Source organism: Dermacentor albipictus, chromosome 2 (genome assembly GCF_038994185.2).
Source record: "Dermacentor albipictus isolate Rhodes 1998 colony chromosome 2, USDA_Dalb.pri_finalv2, whole genome shotgun sequence".
Lineage (NCBI taxonomy): Eukaryota > Metazoa > Arthropoda > Arachnida > Ixodida > Ixodidae > Dermacentor > Dermacentor albipictus.
Genome location: NC_091822.1, coordinates 117,429,427 through 117,451,626, shown reverse-complemented (window position 1 = coordinate 117,451,626; position 22,200 = coordinate 117,429,427). Strand labels below are relative to the sequence as shown.

General features: G+C 44.9%; 2 protein-coding genes across 2 annotated transcripts in view; one reads left to right on the top strand and one right to left on the bottom strand.

Moving 5' to 3' along the window:
• The window catches only part of IntS2 (integrator complex subunit 2), a 42,256-nt gene extending 34,700 nt beyond the window's left edge, over positions 1-7,556 (top strand). The window contains exons 18-21 of the mRNA XM_070533897.1: positions 2,423-2,530; positions 3,065-3,170; positions 5,457-5,621; positions 6,933-7,556. Of these exons, the coding sequence (XP_070389998.1) occupies positions 2,423-2,530; positions 3,065-3,170; positions 5,457-5,621; positions 6,933-7,090 (537 nt within the window). The 3' untranslated portion in view covers positions 7,091-7,556. The remainder of the gene's footprint in view (positions 1-2,422; positions 2,531-3,064; positions 3,171-5,456; positions 5,622-6,932) is intronic.
• A 3,620-nt stretch (positions 7,557-11,176) lies between these two features.
• LOC139056065 (uncharacterized) overlaps positions 11,177-22,200 on the bottom strand; it is a 40,817-nt gene continuing 29,793 nt past the window's right edge. Inside the window, exons 6-7 of the mRNA XM_070533896.1 lie at positions 15,782-16,903; positions 11,177-12,419 (exon numbers count right to left, since the gene is read on the bottom strand). Coding sequence (XP_070389997.1) covers positions 12,280-12,419; positions 15,782-16,903 — 1,262 coding nt within the window. The 3' untranslated portion in view covers positions 11,177-12,279. The remainder of the gene's footprint in view (positions 12,420-15,781; positions 16,904-22,200) is intronic.

Genomic DNA, 22,200 nt, shown 5'->3' with positions numbered 1-22,200 from the left:
TGAACTCATTTTTCTGAGTTTGCACTTTCTGGGGAAACAAAACCGTTAGGAAAACAATCATTTCTAAACTACATTGCCAAAAGATGCTTTCAAGGTGGTTTCTGGACTGAAATTTTCTCAGGAACAAGATAAGATACTTTTTAGGGTGCTAAATAGTTTCTAACAGAAAATATTTTGAGATGTCTGACATGTAATGACAACAAAAAAATTGAACTTTGTTTTTAGATTGATGACATTTTTACAGAAATTGCATAAAAAGCATGCGAGCGGTCTTATCTTGCACTATGAACCATCTAGAAGATATCTAATTACAAACAGTTGATATATCTCCATTATTTTTGAAATGATAGTTTTCCTAAGCTGAGACACATGATTGCTGAATATGAGAGCTATAACTTTTTGTCTGTTTGAGCTAGCGCATTGAAACTTTGAATATATTCTAATGAGCAGATTATAAACAGTCGCTGAAAATTTGATAAAAATTGATGCAGTAGTTCAAAAGTTGACTCTTGAGCCTAGCATCCCCCCTTAAGCTTCTTGCCGTTCGGTGCCGTGTTTTTTATTGAAAGAATTGCCGCTGTCAGCAATGGCACCGACTCCGCCTTTGTGGTCATCGCGATTCCATGGCTTCGACGCTCGGAAAGCACAATGCGTTGGATAAAGCCGGTTTCCGAAAGTTAGTTTTGCCTCAGTACAATTGTGCCATGCGGTGAAGCATACGCAAATGTATTGCGGAGAAGCATAACGAGTGTGGGAAGGGGCAATTCTTACGGGACACATTATGTTGAGACAAAGCGCAAAGAAAACACGAGGACAAGAGAATAAAACGAAGACGCAGCGCTAGTTATGTAGTACCAAGTAGCCCACCAGTCTGTTCTCTTGAACACATTATGTAGTATTCCTTAATTATACATGCATGCACCCGTCATCTCCTGTCCCAGTCGGAGCACCGATATGCCTAATAAGTGTACTGGCAGGCCTTCAGGGCTTTTTCGGATGTGCCTGTGGCGATTTAAGCACATAAGGGCAATAAAAGACATGCATTCTTTTTTTCGAATTGCCTGATTTTTCGGACGTTGACTGTACAACTGACCAAGAGAATGCTTGAAATGGTCCGTGGGGCAAACGCGCGGTGGAAGGAGGATGAGAGCACAAAGGACCTACACATTCAGGAATGGACAGGAAAGGAAGTGTGCCATCGCTTCTTTCAAGAAGCTTGAGCTCAAAAAACAAAGTGGTGGCTGATGCCGAGATGCAGGTGACCTTCACCCAAACCAAATAAACACTTAAAAGCAGTGAAACGCAACATTGAGGTGTTTTGTACGGGCTGAGAGTATGCCAGGACAGTTGAGGTTGACTTTCTAGCTGCTGAGAGAGAATATCACTTGTTACAAGCTTAATGCCTCATACCAATGAGCTTTCTATAAGTTGATAGAAATAGCTCATAATTGAATATGTTTGCTTCTGTATGCATCTCCCTTTTATTCATATTTGAGAATTCGCGATCAAATTGCAATGGGTTTGACCATTCTTTTAAAGATATTTTATTCGCTGTGCATCTAACACCTGCCTTCTGTTTTCTTTTGGAGCAAAATAAACGCTGCTCCTTACTATTCAAACTGGATTAAGTCGTTTCTTTAACGTGTTGCTAGAGAGTGACAGCATTGGGCAACATGGTGGCAGCCCATCTTTACATAAAACAAATTTCTGGGTCACTCAGGGAATATTGCAAGGGCACTCAGGGAAAACCTGGAAAACTCAGGGAATTAGGAAATATCCACTTGGTAGACATCCTGGTAAGGCATTGAGCAGAACATAGGCCTCCAGGCAGCTTCATTTCTTTCTTTATGCAGATATATTTTGTAAACTTGACTATGAATGGTTACTTACACCCTTACTGACAAACTGACCACAACATGGTGAGTTCAGTGCAACTTGCATGCTTTCTTTTATTTTCAGGTGAGCAAGAACATATCATTGGCTAAATGTGTTGTGACCACTTTTATAATTCATGAAGAGTTTAGATTTTCTCTTCTGTCAACTTTCCTGACAGAGTTTAGATTTTCTCTTCTGTCTACTTTCCTGACGGTGTGGGTTGGTTTTATTCATGCTGACCATGCTGCATGAAAGTGCAAGAGGTGCCAATGTGACTGGGAATATCTAATCAATAGTCAACCAACGATTGCTGCAGGAGTGTAGTTTGGATCACTACTTGCTAGTGTTCTTGAAGTTGTCGTCATGTTCGGGAAAGCACCACCGATACTCTAATTTCAGTCCAAGAATCGACTACAGTAAACCATGTGTTCCCTTTAGTAATTGACTGCACGTCTTTGGCATGACGTGATAATCGGTGTGTACGAAATGTGGCTCTGCTGGTGCTTGTACCATCCTGACATGCTGCACTGTTCTGGTCTCCCTGCAGGGCTATCCCAGTGAGCTCTTGCCGGTGTCTGTGTCGCTGATCCCATCAATGCACATCTGCTTGGATTTCATTCCAGAACTGCTGAGTCAGCCTCATTTGGAGAAACAGGTAGAGCGTGCTGTGTATGACTGTACATCTTCACTCTGCTGGTACAGCATCTTAAATACTTGGTGCAATCTTTTGCTAAATGTCTATGACTGCTAAGCAGGCTTGTTGGCTTAAAATATTAGGCTGAAGAGTGTAGCTGTCCCACGGCATGTAACAAAAAATGTACCTTTAAACTGACACTGCAAGTGGCCAACTGGAAAAGACATATGAAAATACAGGCATAGTTTAGTGCAGGCTGTACAGCAGTCATTTCAGTTACTGCGAGCCTTCACAATGTGTGGAACAGCAAAATTAAATGCCGCAGGCTTGTTTGCCTTGCACCTCATTCTCTCTGTGGTATGTGCACATTTCCAAGCGTGGACGTTAGAGAGAGGACTCTTAGTTTGAATATGGCTGTATCAGTGATGATCTTGCTGTATTGCCACAAACAATGCCGCCGCCGCAGAGAAACTACTCGCGTAGGCATTTCAAATCTGAGGCTTTTGCTTCTGTTCTTGTCAGCTGATACATTTTCTTCTTATGTTTTATTTTCAGGTTTTTGCTATTGAATTGGCATCTTACCTTTGTCTACAATATTCCATCGCCAAGTCACTCAGCATTGCTCGCTTGTGCATCAACGTAACGCACACACTACTAGGAGGTGAGCTTTTTTGTTCATCATCTGGCTTAGCGTTGTGGTAATCATTGACTGACATTCAATAAGGGCTGTGTCCAATGTGTGGGGCTAAAAGCTCACATAGGTTACCGGAAGTGTCTTTTTTTCTCTGTGATGTTTTACCCCATGCATATGAATAACCAGAGGTTTGTGCATTGACTTGGAACATCTTGCTCATAGCCAGGATGAAGCATAGTAAATTACACAATAAATTGTTTCGGTAAAAATTCTCTACTTTAGGCACAGCTGCTCTGTTTGGGTACAGAGGCCCACAATTACAAGGTGTCTGTGGTGCAGTGACCGTCAACCTTTAGCATAATCAACACGATTGGGCGAGTTGGTATGAATTTATTTCTGAAGGTGCTGTAGACCCAGACAGAAAAGAAGGCACCTTTGTTTTTCGTCTTTTTCTTGGTATTCTTCTTCTGCTAAAAAATTTGTCAGTTATGAACTGTGATGTTATGACCAGCATCGTTAACAAGAATGCAGAACGGATGCATGTGGAAATGTAGTGTCTGAGTTTGCATTGGCTACTGTATACTGTATTGTCACTCTTATAACAAATGCCCACATTTAACCCTTGAGAAGGAAAAAACAACCAAATGTAAACTCGAGCAGATAGCCACGTACAGCAACAGTTGCTTTTCTAAAAGAAACCTGGCACCATTGTCACCAAAGAGCTTTGTCAAGCGTCTCCTCCACTTTATATACTTAAATTTCCTGAAGTTCTGACATAGTTAATACGCACAGTACTGTGCTTATTTGAGAAACAGCAAAAATACAGTATGTGGCCGGTCGAGAAATTCAGTTACTGCCTTCTGTTTTGTAACTACCGTATTTACTCAAATCTAACGCACACTTTTTTCCGATGAAACGGGTCCAAAAATTGTGTGCACGTTAGAATTCAGTACGACCCTACATCTGTGTTACCGTATCGCCATCGACATTTCAAAATGGCCGCCTCGTACATGCTTTGAGCCTGGCTGCTGTAGCTTTCTCCATGTGCTGTAGTATGTGTGCCTAGGCAATGCTTCCTTTGGCTTAGGTTAGTGCACCATCCGTGTTCTCGTTTTCCGCATTTGCTCTATCAGCATAAGAGTGCCGACCGCAAGGATATGCCGAGTTCATCACGATGCCGCAATTAAAAGGAAAGCGATCACGTATGCGGAGACGGACGGAAATCGGGCCATATCATGGGCGTTCGGAGTTCGCGAGACTTGTGTGCAGGAGTGGCGCAAACAGGAGAGGCGTTCTACACCGGTGGATGCTACATACGGCGCTACCACGCGGCCCCTACATTGAAAGTGATCTGTGGCAAAAACGAGAACCTACGCATCTAGGCGCACTGCGCTGTGTTCTCGTCACTTAGTTTGTGTCGAAGCGAGAGGCCGCACAAAGGTCAATCCCCTCGCTCCTGCTGCTGCACTTCCTCATTCCAGCCTGGCACTTAAAGCGTTTAAAGAGTGTCCGCGGTCATTGAGTGAGACGTATTCATGCTTGTGTGAGAGTGAGACCATGCTTGTTAATTTAGTTTGTAAGCGAATGTTTAAAAGTTTATATGCGGCTGGTAAAACTACTACCCTTACCCTTCGTATAGCTGTCTACTAATTTGCTATCGAAATCGATGCTTCACCTTTTGCGTGAAACTGCAACATTTTTATTTATTGGAACTTTAGTACGTTGGGAGTAAATCTTTGTTTTTTCTAAATGAGAGAAATTTGTATTTTTGTATGAAAGAATGAGGTGCGCAGTGCTGTAAAGGACTTTTCTTTCCTTAGGTCAAAGGCAAATGGGTGCGCGTTACAATCGAGGACGTGTTAGAATCGATTAAATACGGTAGGAATTACAGAGGAGTTTGCTTATTGTGTAATGACTACCTCTTATTGCCAACCCATTATTGCCAAGCAACCTTTGCAACTCCACAGCAAATGATCATTCCCTTCTAGCGCAGCGTGGCTCCATGACATTATGGAGCACATTGCCGTTAAACTGCACCCGAATGTGAAATTCCTGTGAAGCATGCATCCTCGCTTCAACTTAAGCTTTCTGAACTCCTGGCACAGGTGATGTGCAAAAGATTACTGTGCATAGTAATCCGGAAACCCTCAGAAATATTGTATTTGGCAGGTTGTCAGTCGCTGTATTCCTTTGGGGAATTCTACGCACTGCAGAGGAGCTCACTGTGCAGTCAATATCCCTTACAGCCTGACAGACCTTTTTGTGACCCCACAGCGAGTGACCATTCCCTCCTCCTGTTACCCCCACCCCCAGTGCTTCCCAGCTATCAGCGGCCCCTGCTGTTTCTGCCCGCGCTGCCTGCCCTGGTGCGCATGTGCCAAGCCTTCCCTCCACTGGCCGAGGATGTGGCCGTGCTGCTGCTGCAGCTGGGCCGTGTCTGCCTTTCCCAAGAATGCACCACGGCACCACCTCAGCTGGGTGAGTAGTCCTGCTGGGGCCACTACTCATACAGTCTGGTGGTGGGGGTAACAGGCAGTCTATATACAAAACATTGATAATCATGCACTCTTTCTTGTAGTTAGCCTATCACGTTAATGACAATTGTAACTCCTTACCCAGAAGTCTCACTTGACATGAAAGTACATTGATAATTATTATCCAACATTTGTTACAAGCGTACACATTGTTATCGACAGAAAATTTTAGATTTTCTTAGTCACATATAGTAGTTATGTTGTATCGAGGTTTAATTGTATTTATTTGGACAGGAGTTGAGGGCCAGTTGATAAAGGCATAAAGCACTTCAGGAGTCAGGTGGCAGGTGAAATATGTAAGTTTGCTCGCATGGACATTACACATTGTCATGTTGTAGTAACAAAGAACCAAACATTACTAAAAGAGCGAGTTATGATTCTATAGAAGACAGAGAGAGAAATTTATTTAGAGAAAGGTGGAGAGGTCGTACTGAGCGGTAACTTGCTCTGGCCTGCTACTCTGCACTAATTTCAGTAGGCTTGTATGAAACTGTGGTGCTTAGCCTCTTCAAACCCAAAGACAGCCAAAGGACATATACCTAATTGCTTTTCAAGTTAGTTCTTATTACCGACTGTTACATTACTTACATGGAAAATTTATTTTTGTTTAAATACTACTCTTAGATGTGAAAGGCAGCATCTTCATGTACATGGAGAAAGCAAACGTCTTCTCGTGTTCCTTGTGATAAGAAGCATCATTCTTTGTTTAGGTACACAAATTAATGTGTAACTATGTGTGGTAGGTATGTATGTTGTTGCTCTATCCTGGATTTTTGTGTCAACTGGTGGTATTGAAAGCACACTTTACAGGTGCTTTCCCTCGTCTAGATCAAATGAGCATCAATTTCGATAAAAGCAACAAAAGTACCTCATGCATTCCACCATATGAGGGATAAATATGTTACATAATTGCTTTTGAATTAACATTCCGAAAGATTGAAGGTAATGCGTGTTATGTTGCATGAAGTTAAGGTCCTTCCTGTACAGACTTGATGAGGAGGCAAGCAGTGGCTTGCAAGAGAGAAATGAAAAAGAGCAAATACAAAGCACATAGTATCAAGTGTTACTAAACTGCCAGGAATACTTTGTGAACTTCACTAAACAACCACTGCTTTTGACGCTGAAAGCAGGTTCTGCCATTCTCTTTCTTTTCTTTCTTTCTTTTTTTTTGCTATTAGATTTAATGAGGTTTCTGTGCACTTCTCTTTCACTTTCATTCGACTTGTGATTAGTTTTGGTGCATTCCTTGATGCAGGTTTCTCAGCCAATCAGCTGGAGAAGTCAGCAGTTAACGTAGATGAGAAGGAGGTTCTTGAAGGTCGTGTTCCGAGCAACAGCGCCCTCTGCAGTGCAATCCAGAAGTCCTTTGCAGACTTGTGTGACAATGCAGTGCTCAACCGGACTATCTACTAGATCGGCTACGGTGGTCGAATTGTTTGGCACAGTTGCATGTTGTGTGGTTGCTGGAATCACCAATGTGCCTCCTGCTTTGTACAGGCCTAATGGAGCGTTCATCCAACTTGCTGAACTGGCTGCAAACATCGTGTACATTGTTGAGAGACGTGTCTCGGAATGCAGGCATTTGCCAGAGGACCCACCTAAGGTCGGCGCGCTCTTTTTTAACTGCTCTAAGGGGTATGTGATATTTACTGTGGATCACATCATTGTCTAACAACATCACATTCTTTTTATGCGGCTATTGTATATAGGACTCCACTTCGTGTGGGCAAGAACTTGTGTAGTAATTTTTTTTTTTACTTTAGTCATGTTCATTTTTCCTGATGTAGTTGTTGTCCACTGTTGCTCTTAAAGCCGCCTTGTGAATTATTTGTGGCACGTTGCCTAATTTATATCATTAAAAAAATGGAGTGTTCGATTTTATGTTGTTTCTTTCTGTCACATGTTTTGCGAAGTTTTGATGTGCCTAAGGTGTGGTGTATGTCTTCATTGGCTCAACATTTCTTTAACACCTTTATCATTTCAATAATCTGCTAGTGATCTGCAACATTGTTATTAAATGTCACTTCAAGTGTTAACGAAGAGTCTGCAGCACATTCCGTGCCTCTGCCTGGTCTTGCATCTGTGTTTTCAATTAGCATACCTGCCACCTCCTGAATTTTCGGTCAAGCCTATGAATATTGGCACCGCCTGTGTTAAGGCTTTACAAATGTTGCCATAAGTTCTAAAAAAAAAATTCTGTTTGAAAATGTTTTGCTCATCAAGCTCCGTACCTTCCGTTGCATCTTGTCTTTTGATGGTGAAAGGATGCAAAAGGGACACTTGCTTTAAGCAAGCTTGTGAAAACAAGTTCCTGAAGCAGATGAAATTGACAGTAGCTAAGTTTCTCAAAAAGTCACTGTTACCTAAAAAGTTGCAGTTTCACCTAAAGTGGTAAAGCACTAATAATGATGAGAAAGTATTAAACAACCATAAAGTAAAGATCATTGTTATATTGCCATATAAATTGTAGTAATTAATTTAAGAAGCATAGTGTTTTACTCGATGCTGTGAACATTTGCTGGCACAATGCTGGTGTGATGAAGAGCACGAACAGAGGGGAACGAATGCTTCGTGCTGTCTCTTGCTTCAACACTTCGCCGAAACTTGACATTATGCAACCTCCAACAGTAAACACGCGGAAAGACAGCGCACTTGAGTCTACCAACCATCTCAGCTCGCCAAGCCTTTCATGGCCTCCGAGATCGCGCGTGCTCGCATGTTTGTGCGCGAGTTCTTGGAAGCCATGAGCCTTGGCAGATTACTTCCAAAGTACGGTGCATGGGTCACGTATGCACTCATCTGCATAGACAGCCATCCACAGCCACTGCCAGGCCAAAGGAGGAAGTGCGCGCTCCCCTCCCCCTAGCTTTAAGCGCTTGAGCACGTGAACTGCAATAGTGGGCGCGTGGGAGGACAGTGCGCATCAAGCCACCATCCTTCTCGGCTCACTCTCGCAAGGTTTCCGTTACACCCACAGCATATGGCACACGGCACAATCTTATCAGACTTGAACGTTATACGTAACCCACGGCGACGGTGAAAATTCGCCTGGAGTGGCCATATAATTGGTATTGCAATAAAACAGTTTGGTGCTTCTCATTTGTATTTGCTGTTCCAAGTGTGCTGGTGATCACTATGCTGCGTCTTAAGGGGGGACGCTGCTTTTTGCATCGTGAAAAATGGCCAAAAAATCGACTTCATTGAAAATAAAATTATCAGTTTCTATAACTCTTTTTTTATCTGATTCCAAAATATCATCACTGAAAACCACGTAGAAGTGCCCTAAAATGTGTTGTATCAGTCAAGGTGGCGAAAAATTTTGCAGAAATTGCGAAGAACAGCGTTTTTCAAGCCACAGTGTCTCCGGAACGGTGCCTCTGAGCGCCGCCATCTTGGTCTCGTCGGAAAGCGCATTTGTTGGTCTTCAAATTTGCCGCTTCAGATATCTCCTCCATACAGAAACAAGCGCACAAGAAAGCAAATGAGTGAAGGTTATGTCAGAGTCTGTGATTGACTGTGCCCGCCAGGCGACTCCGGCACGGTTCGCCACTGGTCTGCAGCTCGCATCGTGTGCTTGGCTGTTTGCACCTCCGGATGTCTGGACAGTCTCCACTCTCTGTAATGTCGACCGTAATGTCTCGAGACATGCCCCGAGATCAATGTTTTATATCACCGTCGCTTACCTTGCTTGAGCGGAGAAGTAAAATGATGAAGCAGTGAAGAATTATAGGAATTACAGTGCAGCATAGCCAATGATCCAGATGCTGCACTGTAAATAAACAATTTTGTGAAAGCCACCACAGCAGGAAGTTTGTTTGCAGACTTTTTTTTTGTCAGTGTGTAATGGTACTTAACAAAACATGTATACTTTAAATTTCGTGGTAGTCGCAACTGCTGGTGAGTTTCACATTCTCCCGTCACGTGTTGTCGCGAAGTGCCGATAACGCGCACGCGGCGTAGGCTCTGCGACTCTGTTCGTTTAGAATGTGCTGCGCAAAATCTGCGCACAGGGTTGCGCTGCACATTCCAAGCAAGCGCACGCGCAAAGTTGGCAAGCATGCGTGATAATTGCTGGCTGTTCGCCCGTGGACCTTAGCTACACTTCACGCATGCGGCCCTAAGTCCAGCCTGTACATGTGACCTTACTCCGGATCCCTGGTATATATATAGTGTACAGGTAAGAACACGTCAAGGGTGAGATTTTCGTGACGAATTGCCGTTCGCAACCCCCGCCATCTCTGCCTATAACCACCGCTGCTTCATCTAAATTCGATGAACAAAGTTGCGGTTTGGTGCCTAGTTGAAAAAACTATCTTCGCGGAGGCCGTACTGCACTCGTGAAGCCGAGACACTGTCTCAGTTGTGAAAATGACGGCACGCACGACTGCCTGAATTGCGGCAACTTTGTTCTCGGCAGGCATGTTTGTGACCTGCCGTCTGAAAAATCGAACAACACACCGTGCAGCATCCAAAATTTCATTTCTACGAAAACATTACATAATATTTAAACATAGCTGTTTTGAAATAAAAGGACGATCCCTATGGAGACGTGCAGTATACATCAGCGGCACCTGCCAAGGGATGAAGGCAGATGTGTGGCAATTAGTTGCCAATTAACAAAAACCAGTTAACATTCAAACTTTTAGTTTCAGCAGGCTCATTGTAATTGGGGAAATTTTAGCAATCTCTCCGTGCAAGTCGTATAAACTTTTGGGACCAAAAATTGAGGGGCCATACCACTCTGTGACGATGGATGACCAGCGAAGCTGTTCGCAGAGAGACAGACAAGGGTAAATGTATTTATTTTCATCATTTGCTTATGGCAGTGACGATAGCTTTGCGATATATGCTGATTGGTTAGGTTACAACAGAGTCTTCATCAAAGTTAAATCTATACACGACCGTTGTTGAGTAGTTGAGTGGCTTGGATTGGTGTGGCACTTCAAACCAAACTTTTCTAGCACAAATTAGGTGACCCATTTCTTGTATGGTTTTGAAATGGTCACATTGAAGTCTGCAACGATGATCGCAGGTCATTACGACTAACCCATGCACAAAGTGTGTGGTCATGAACTTCTCAATATCACACTTCAATGTGCCTGGAGATATATGCACAGTAAATATCACAATTTCGTCTTTTGTTTGTATGGCACAGACATCTGTCCGCACAGTTGCTGGCATTATCCTCTTGCGAGTTTAGAGGAGAAATATACATACGTTTTGTCGTTTGCGCATACGGCAACGTCTCTTGCTTGTGAGTCCATGTGCTGTTCACAAACGACTTGAAACTTACGGGGTTTTGAGCCACTGCATTTTTTGCTTGCTTAGGGTGGTATGAGACATTCCTTAGCAGAGTATAAACCATTGATGACAGTTTTCAACATGCTGTTCTCTATGTTGTATGCGTGATTAGAAAGAATGCATAAGCACTGTTTGCTTCATATTGCAGAGTACTTGTGGTCTCTGCCTACGGGGCTAAGAGCCAATGCATCTTTTTGCTTGCTTATGGGGGTATTAGCCATTGAAAAATACACAGAAACTTGCCATATACAGCTTCGCTGTAAAAGACATGCGATTACCAGCGGAACTGTGGCACGACGAATTTCAGTTGTTAGAGCTTGCAAAACTGAACCTGGGAGGCCGCAGCGGGTGTAAAGCTGCGCCCTTCGAAGTGACATTCTGCTTGCATCAGCCAGCGCGCTGTGACAACAAAGAGCAGAGAGCTACAGCTCGCTGGATGCCTGCCGCTGGGTTACATAAGCAGAACGTCACTTCGAGGGGCGCGGCTTCACTCGCTGCAGCCTCCCAGTTTCGGCTTCACGCACTCTGATAGCTGAGGTTTGTCGTGCCACAGTTCCGCAGGTAATCGCATTCTTTCGAACCCAAAAGTTTATACAGCATGTAATTTCCTAATTACGATTAGCCCAGTCAAATCATAAGTTTGCAAATAAATAGATTTTTCTTAATAACTGATTACCACCTACCACCCGTCAGTCCATGGTCAACACTGACGGCATGTATCTGAAGGAACTGTCCATTTATTTGAAAACATTTACTATTAAATATTATTTAAAGCCTTCATACAGACACCTGATATATTGGTGCACTATGGAGTAGAGGTGCTGCCACTTTGAAGTCCGAACATTTTGGTGATTTTAGATGCTTGTGTTTTGTGTTTATAGTATAAGTGGCATTGCAAATTGCATAATGTCTTTATGGTTGCTTCCAAGTGCCTATCATATGCGTTATCGCCCTTTCTTTTGTTCATCATGCCATAAACCTGTCTGGCTTCCTGAAATTCCTGGATATTTAACTAAACATGGCTTCGTGTAATGGTTGTTTGCAAAGGGTCTACAGCCACATGCCACATGAGAAAAAGCAAGGAATCACGTACAGGAATCTGGTGATTAATTGCAGTACAGCGCTCTCTATTTTTTTCTTAAACATTTATTTAAAAAAGGGCATCTTAGGAGGATCCTGCACTGACACTTTGTATTGTATGCAAGAAAGGTCGGGATGCTCAAGGCACAATACACTGTCTGCACAGCAAATGCTATGTGATCAGCAAATGTCTATGGTATTATCACGTCAAGCATGCTATGTCAAGATGCACTATTCGTCCGGCATCTTTTGAGATGTCTGTAAATGAAGTCCATTGTCCACATTACGCACACCAAGAAAGAGCCAATGCTGATCATGTGAAGTAGTCCATCATACGACCCGATTTCGTCCTTGTAGTAACCTGAGGAAAAGAAGAAAAACGTCCGCAAAGAAATTGTGCATCCAGTCCTGGTGATGACGGTACAGCCACTCTTAAAGAGAACACTTGGTAATAAAGCAAATATAACTGAAGCACTTCCGTACTTGTCGCAAAAAATATTTGATGGCTGAAATGATGCTTTAGGCTGACCTTGATGTGTTAAAATTGGTTTTCATGCCTTCATGCAACAGTTTTGTGCTCACAAAAAAAAAAAAAAAACCAAGTAACTGTGGGAGACCAACTATCTTTCTTTTCCCCCTTTGGCTTCATTTCGTACCTCAAGATAGGATTGCGGGATCAAGGACCACAACACAATGTATAACACACAGCCATGAAACTGGGAATCTAATGCCTCTGATGCGTGGTGTGTGTGCAGGCCACGATATTTCGAGCACAATGCAACTTCTGTGCACATCACTGTACGAAGGAACACACTGCAACGGGCTGGCCTTATGTCGTGTTTACCTTGATGAAGTCTATAGTTGTATTCTGCTGTTAGAAATTAGTCTATGTGAACCATGTAGAACCACGTACAAAGCACATTCAAAAACTCCTTCAAAATTATGATGAGAAAACGCTCTCGCGGGAGTCAGCGAGCTTTAGCATATCCGTAAGCGTGTTGGCCATTGTGGAAATACAGTTAACTCGAAAGGTGGAAGGTAGCACCCTTCATATGCGCACCTATGAAGGTTGTCTGCGCCAGCTCAACACAGTGTCGGCAACAGTGCTGATAGCGCTATTTTGTGGCCTAGAGTTTAATCATAGAGGTCACGGAGCTCTTGATGATAATGGTGACCAACCATATTCTACTGAGCTACTATTGGCGACTCCAAGTAAATGCGCGCTACCTAGCGGCCACGCTCAGAAACAGCCGATCCAGTTTCAGATTTGAAGCGAAAGAGGATGTCCTATCATGCGCTGGAGTTACTGTACTAGCTCCCTCTAGGGATGGAGCCAATACAGTAACATTAGCATGCGCTGAATGACTCGTAGTTCTCAAATCGTCGTGATGCCGCCACGCACAAGCCCGAAAATGAAAAAAGGCCGATGTTGAAAGACTTTTGTTGTGTACTATTACGCATATCATCGCAGTGGAAAAAAGGCAATGTATGATTTCATCATTTCTAGGAAGCAGATGATGCGCATCGGAGAGCAACTTGGATAAGAAACTTCCACGTTGGAAACGGGTGACTGATACTATACCCGTAACATAGGAGAGTGTGGGTGTCGGCCAGTTGGTTATTCCATGATTTTGGGAACTTACCGCTAGAAAACATGGGACTTGAAGGAAGGGACAACACGAAGTGGTACTGACAACTGATGATCTAATGAAAGGAACGTCAAGCTTCAAAGTTGTGCAGCATCGTGGAAAGAGGAAGCAAGGGCTTGGCCTCCTGTGAAATCAAGCTTATAGATTCGAATGTGCCTTGCACGACATGTGTCATATATAAAATTCCACTAAAACGCGGCAGACATTACATTGGACAAACTGGTAGGTGCGTTAACATTTGCTTGCATGAGCATGAGCATTCCTTGGGGGCTGCTGGAGGGTCGAACTTGGCTATTTATTGCCGCAGTTGCTTGGGCTACTCACCTTTTCTTTTCAAAGACTGAGGTAATCGGCAGAAAAAAGTGGCCATGCGACGCTTTAAGTATGGTAATTGCCTTAGCTCGCCGTCAGTTGTGGTTTCTCAGAAATAACTTTTGTTTCTTTCCATGTGATACACACGTGTTTGGTGCCCAAGTCTGTTTGCATTTATCTTAGTTTTTGTGTCGCACCCCTGTTTAAGGTCGCTGTGTGTATTTATTGGTTTTTGCGTTGCTTTTCGGGTGCACACGTGTGTCTGATCTATATAAGGTCGGCGTTCGTTTCATTAAATCATTAGTTGCCAGTACCGCTTCGTGTTGTCCCTTTCTTCAAGTCCCATGTTTTCTTGCGGTAACTTCCAAACACCACTATACCAGTATCAATACACTTCACTCGTATAGACTTCTTTATTCCCTGCGAGTGGAACATTGCTTTCCTTTTGTTTAATTTAGATATCTTGCTGGCGTTTCAAACGGCAGAGTGTACTTTGTTTAGGCATACGCTTTGATAAATTATAGTGATGTACGCCTAAGCTTCATTTGATTTTTGTTCATTCATAGTCTTCTGCCCCAGGTTTAGTGGTACTAGTGCTTTAAGCAGCAGGAATATTCTCGCTAATGTACTTTTGTCAGCAGGCACGATAGCAGGAATTGTAACTGCCGCGGAAGGTCTGAAGTTGGTCAAGACACGTTATGCCGCGAAGCGACATATCGTTTTCATATTATGCTTTAGTCTATAGCGGTACAAGCAGATGGTGCTGTGTTCACATTCAACTCGGTGAGTTGCCGGAGTATTTGCGTGCAAGAAATTTCGAAGCAAATGCAAACAGCGCTCTTCCAACTTTGAAGCATTCGACCTGCCTGCGCACAGCGCCGCTACTTTGCTTTCTGACACTGTGCACAGAGTTAAATTCAGTTACATCTGGTTCAATTCATTTCTAAGTCATGTATTCACACTGATAACTCGCTTTGCCAAAAGAAAACCCTCGCAAAATTTCAGAAACCCGTTGGAGGAAATTCAACATGGTTCAGTTGGTTGTTATTCACGTTTCATCGGGTTTGAGAACTTCTACAGGCGGCAGGTGTCAGCTGTGTATCAGCTAAATATAAAAAAAAGGTGCACCCAGACTCACAAACGGAACTCTTGTTTTTATCCCAACACACATTGAGCAGATAACTTTACTGTTTTTAGCCTTGTTCTATCCGTGCAGAACATCCGTATTTAGCTTCTGAAAGCACGACAGACGTTGCTGCCTATACATTGGGGGATGCTATATGTGGTATACTGCAACACGAGTATATGTGCGCAGTTGATTATGAAGGTCGAAAGCAGTCGGGTATTGTACCGGTAGCAGTGGAGCTACCACACGAACAAGTGCTCGCACCTTTCGGAGGCCAGCAACGCATAAACACTTCCTTTCCTTTTCGAATCTCAGGCCCGTTTGAAAAGCTCTGTGTTTAATATAATGTGATGCGGCTTGCTGGGCAGGCCGGACGTTTGCGCGCACACCACGACTATTTCCGCAATTTCGTCACTCAGATCTTTGAGACTGATCAAAATTAGGTGATCGGCAGCAAGGCCTTTTTCCGCTTCCACGAAACACCTCGATTCGACGCCGCAGAAGAGAAATGCGACCGCCGCAACAAGCGAAAGAGCCGCCGTGAACCAGCTCAAGTAGCAGATTCTAGAGTTGCCAATTGCTGTATGGAGAAAAATTAGCGTTCCATAAACCGTATATGTACTGCTGCACGCTTACCGGTGATCTTGGGGCACGCCATGTAAGCGAGACCCATCCCGAACCGGGTGATGCCTGACGAAAGTCCCAAGTTCTCCACTCCCAGCTGGTCGGCGAGCACGGGCACGAACAGCACGGCCACAGTGCCGTTGGTGCTGCCCAGCAACGCGCACATGAGCACTGCCACCGCATAGCGGTCGGGTCGCATGCTGGGCATCGCGACGCACAGCGCGCCCGTGAGCATCGCGCTGGCGCTCAACAGCACGCGCCGGTCGCAGAAGGCCCGGTCCGACAGCGCGCCGGCCGCGAGACGGGCGCAGGCGTCGCCGATGGCGGACACCGAGAGAAACACTGCGCCGTCGCGGCGCGTGAAGCCCTTTTCGATCGCGAAGTCGACGAGGATCATCAGAACTAGCAGTATGTAGACCGAGAAGGCGCACGTCACGGCCACCATGTAGAAGACGGGCGCCCGAAGGAAGCTCCAGTACGACGAGCGCCCGGCATCGCCGCTTGCCTCCAGAGCGTTTTGACGGGCCGACGTCTGGCGACAGAGTCCTTTGACCGCGGCGTCGACAGCGACGGCTTCGGGACATCCGTCGGCGATGGTGACTTCCGGCTCGGACACAGACCACGGTGGTGCGACGGCACTATTGTTGCCGGTGCTACCAACTTCGCCATCTTGAATCTTGACTTCCGGCTCGGACACAAACCACGGTGGTGCGACGGCACTGTTGTTGCCGGTGCTACCAACTTCGCCATCTTGAATCTTGTAGGCGCCGTCCAAGCGCGAGTACGGAGTGTCGGCGCCGCCGCTTTGTTTCCTCTTGAGCAAGCGGAAAGAAATGCGCCCGAACTTTATGGGTTTAGGACAGGGAGGAAGCTCGCGCGTTGTCGCCGGGCTGTTTGCGGCAGCTGGAGCACGTCCGTCGGAGGTTTCGCGGGTAGACACTCCGACGATGGCCGCTTGGTTGTCGGGTGAAGACGCGTTCACGTAAGAGCCGAAATCCTCGCTGCTTTGCAAAATCGACGTGCACTTGAGCGAAGGTTTCAGTCGCACGTCCCTGGACTTGTTGCCGTTGTGTTCGTCGTTGGCGGACGTGCCGGCTTCGATGACGGCCTTGTAGGTACCATCAATCGTCGCCACTGTAACGGAAAAGAAGGGAGCCAGCTGCTGCAGCCGCTGCATATATCTACGTTTAAGTGTACACGTAACACATGCGCGCAAACAAAGCATACGTGTGTGCTGTCTGCACGCGTTTTTTACTTTGGGCGACTCAGCTAATCATGCGTCCACGACGTCGCAATTCTGGCAATCGATAGGCCATGTGACGCTCCATACGCTGGTTCTGGACAGACCACGAGGAGGAGGAAGCAGGTGTAGACGGAAAGTCAGGGAGGTTAGCCAGTTCTCAGACCGGTTGGCTATACCCTGTGTTGGGGAAAAGTGGCGAGGGGCAAAATAGATAATGAAAAGTAGATATTAGATGTTGGATTGCCCAACATTTTGACGAGACACAGAAGAGAAACACACCACAGAGCGCTGTCACGAGAAGGGTACGGTCAACAGGAAGGCAATTAAAAGAACCCATTGAAGTGGAGACGAAACTTGCCAAGGTTGAAGACTGGACGTCTTGGCATTAGAGGTTGGATTGGACCTCTAATATGCTGTACCAACACGCCCAGTCTTCAACATTTGCAAGAAAATAGATTTTCCAAAAAAATAATCAAGAAAAAGAAAGAAGAGCGAGAAAAGAAAATAGAATAAGGAAAGGACAATACGGCACTACTTAAAGTCTCTTCCCAAGACCAATTCTCCGAAAGAAGCGCAACAACGCTGTGGTGGCTACCATAACAACGCCTTTCAGGCGGGGCAGACGCACACAGACAACACATAAAAAAATTAATCTTTTGGACTGTAACAAGTATCTGTACTGAACATTTAACGTCGTGCTCCAGCTATTCCGATTATTACCGAAGTTTCAGCCAGACAATACATAGGAGGTGTAAGTGCGCGTGTCTGACTAGCGATGTGTAGAGGCTTATTTTAGATATTATTCGTTGGGACATTGGCCCTGCTGATTGGCACCCATTACGGGCGTGGCCCTTTGCGCATGCGCAACTGCTTCGCAGGCTCGTATCGCGGCCGCAGAACCGGAACAGGTCTCTCACTCTCCTAATTTCCGCGCACCCCTTTGTTGTCGTTTTGTTTCGATGAAGGCACGATCGATCATCAGGTCTTAACCTTGTGATAACGTGCCAAGACCATGAACCTTGTAACTTGTTCATGGTCCTGGCACGTAAAACCCCAGAATTTAATTATTTTCTTAGTTACATGTTCATATGCGTTGCAACTTACTAGATCTTTGGATGGTCGTTCTCGAGCGCAGTGAAATGTTCAGCTAAGCTGTACTGTAGAAAAAAAAAAACGAAGAGTATACGAAAGGCGTGAATGTGACTCCATAAACGGAGCATACTTGCTTTTCAAATATATAAATCTTTCTTGAGAGTACTTTGCACTTCACTGGTGCATGGGAAAAAAAAAATAACGACGTCACTCGCAGAAAGAGAGCAATTTAATTCTTAAGTTGAAAAGGTGCTCTCGAAAAGCATTCGGCTTGCTCAGTCCGCGAAATTGATTTTCACAGTGCGTGCACTGTGGGATTTTTGGCCAGGGTGCCTTCCGAGTCTTGTGCTGCCGTCACGCAGCTTCGGCAAGCTGCATATGATAAGGGTAGAGTTCTGAAGCTTGTGCCTTCCACCACGCTCAGGGACATGTTTTTTAGCAGTGTTGCGGCCAAGCCCTCGCAAACGTTCTCGCTCTCTCTCGTTCTGAAAAGGTGATAGGCGTTCGACCGAGGTATCGGGGCGAGCTCCACCACTGGAAAAGCTGGCGCCACCGTCGGCGTGACGTGGCACGAAGGTTCACATGGACACAGCGGCCACGTCGGCTGCTTCGGAAGCGCCGAAACGAGCTGAAAACGACATTTTAGGGTCCCAGCTGCGCTGCGGTTCTGATTAAGTGGTGAGGCTCTACCGCCTTGGGTGTTGGCTTGACAACATTTGAAAGTACTATAATAGGTAGTGGCTACCTTTGGAGGCGTGCAGCATGGTAGGCTACTGCTCGGTGCCGCAGTGCCTGACGCACGCAACGGAGCCCGGTGTCAGCCTTATTCACACGTATGACAAGCTGCGTGAAGCTTGGCTCGCGAAGCTTAGAACTGCAGACAGCCGTCGGCTGCAATTCGGGTATGCATCAAGCACAGACGCAAGCAAGATTGCTGCTTCGGCGCCAGGACTGCTTTGTTCGGTGAGCAGCAGAAAACGCGTACTGAGAAACTCGCCTGCATCCGCTGCTCGGCTAATGTCATGACGATTTGGTCTATGAACTTGTTGATGCTAGATACTGGCAAGTTCACTGGAACGGAACATTAAAAGAAGGCATGACATATGGTCATGTTTGTGTTATGAATTAATGTACTAGCTTACGAAAAAGAAGCAGAGGGAAATCGCACGCTGAGAAGAACATACAGTGCGACGCGACTTGAGAAATAATACTGAAATGTCCAAGAATTTAGACGACATAAATGAAAGGTTCAATCGTCGTGACCGCACATCACAGTGGCCGTATGCGTCGGAGTCTCTATACCGAAATTATTTTTGAACAGTTCTGATAGCGTTCACGCAACAATGGTTGCTAGTGTGCTGTCAAATGCGCATATATGCTGCGGCCTAAAGCTCACGGCACGGTGCGAAAATGCGCTCACAGCAAAAGCAAGACATTGTGCGCGGACATACATGGAGACGCGCAGACGGTCGCTGCGAAACCGTGCGATCGCTGCATTGAGGCTTCATTCTGCTATGCTCCATTCGGTTATGCAGACAGCCCACTATAAGAACATATTTCACATGATTTTTTCTCAGCGTTTGCCTACCTTTCACGCAAGAAGCCGGTTTGGGATACTCCATCGCGGCGACCGCGCGCAGTGGCGTTCACTGTATACGTATTCGGTAAAGAGATAGTGTCTGTAAACGATTCTGTGCTTCAGTTTGCCCAATATTATTGTTTTGACAGTAAAAAAACTTCCCTCGTTTTGAGAGTACTTACAGAAAGGTCCAGGAGGGCTGCGGCGTAGTGTTTTTATTGAGTGCCGTAAGCGAAACCTATGAGGAGCGCGCCGCGTGATCCCTCATACTACACAAGGGAGGCGCTTCCGACAGATGGCGACTCCGTAACTCCTCGCCCCCAATAGCCGATATGCTCTGGTAGAGTGGACGAGAGCCGTTATATAGCCTGCCTCTTAAACTGAAAACGGCTCCGGATTTGGCTGCTGCTGTAAAACGGACTGGAGACACCAACCGAAGTCATTATATAGTCATGTAGTCCTACAGTCCGCTAAATTTGGCACGAAGCTTTTGCAAAGTATAAGGCTGGCATGTTTCGGGGGTTTTCGTCCGTTAGCACCGAAATTTGCTGTAGACTGTATTGCCGTTTGTAGATGAAAGCCCCGGCGGTTTTCGGTTGCGTCTAAAACCTGCGCAAGTATAAGAATGTCGCCTGTAAGTGCTAAAATTTTATCAAGGGCGGGCCAACAAATTTTACGCTTCTGTGGACTCGTCCAGGCACGAGAACCTCTCAGAATGCGAGTTTGTGGCCTCCGCAGTGACAGGGCATCTGACGTATCACATGAGTACAACAGGACTAGCTCTTACTGCAAAACCTTACCGTAGCCAAGCTTGAGTATGAACGAACGAAAGAAAGAGAAATGAGGTAAGTGTAAGATTAAAATCTGGTTTGCGTTGCTCTATTGTTTGATGTCTCGATGGAATATTGGCATTCGAACAACGCATGTGTGCGAATGTTCGTGATTTATCCGAACACGAAATGAATACGCTTTGCCCATTCGACTCATATTTGATTTAATGATTCAACTTCTTCCGATATTCATCTTTCGAAAAACGAACACGTATTCGAAACAATGGCTCTTACACCCTATAACGACGTATCTGCGAAGGGAAAGAACTCTGCTGTGTTGCTAAATGGCCATAAGTTCGCGTTCGGTTCCTTGTGCGAAGACACTTTTCCTCAAATTTTCGTATTCGACTAAAAAAATTTCGCTACTAAAACACGTCTGCTTCAAACACTAAAACTTTTTAATTTCTTTTATTTTGTTTTCATCAAAGCAGACTGTTGCCGCCCTTGTCTGTGTTCTAGCGTGCGCCAATATTGTCTTACAGACTGACATAAGCTGACGCTACCAGTCAACTTCACATTTTTTTTTTATGCTAGATGTAAAGCGGCTCACCAACTAAGCGTCCTCGCAAATATTAGTCTTCTATAGCCGTCACGATCGGCGCATGTATGCGTGTGAAACGGCAATGCGAGTTCGGGTAATTTGGTAACTCCCGTCAATTAGAAGATTTAAACTCTGTGAATGCAGCAAACAATTTTGAATCGTAAGTAAAGCGTCAATATAGCACATTTGCGATCGTCATGCAATCATAAACTGTTTCCTGATACGAAAATCAAGGAATTTGTACTTCTTCCGCTCCCAGGTACAAATGTGGCGGAGTAATTACGGATCTCACATTTTTATTGTGTTGAGTAAACGTCTGTATACTATACTGTAAAAGTTACGCAGGCTGTTTAATCGCTGCAGTCTTTGTCTTGCTGCTTGCCAAAGCTTGTGGTCATATTTTAAGAGCAACAATTCATTCAATGCGTTAGTAGTGCGTGAGTCGTTTGCATGCGCCTCATAACGCAGCAACCTCAATATTTTGTGTTGATTACCACCGCATCATTCTCATTACAAAAAAAAAGAAGAAAGCAAACATGGGTCATAGCATTTCGCTCAAATGGAAGAAAAGCGAAAATTGCCGAAAATTTTTCTCGTAGAGATAATCTCTGGGAAATAAAACTGGCGCTTTGTAAATAAAAGTTGTTAAAATCTGGCGCTTAGGCGGGGCTCCGTCGTTCCGAGACAAAAAAATCCCGATAAGATTTCATTCGTACAATACAGCGGCCGAAAAAGAAAAGAACCTAATTTTGTTTGATCAAAGGAGGAAGGAGTTCTGAGATTTTATTTAGTAATATCAACCAAAGGCTCCCTCATGGAGAAAGGAAAAGTAGGCCGGATTTTTTTGAGAGGGAGAAAACAGAGCATGGCATGGAAGGGGAAAACGCCGAGTTCTTTCTTCTTTTTGAAGCAACAACCGAAGAGTGGGGCAAGAAAGTACGTCGAAGTTTCATGAAATATTAAAAATTCACCGACGATTACGATACTGCCTAATGCGAGATTTGAGCGCTGCTTTATACGTGTTTTTATTTCGCGATATATTGGCTGGCGCGGACAATCTGCATCGTGGGGCACGTTGTAAACGGAGAGAAATGTGGCCCGACTGTCTTGCTAATCGTGACGCGTTGGGAGCGATTCACAGCAGCC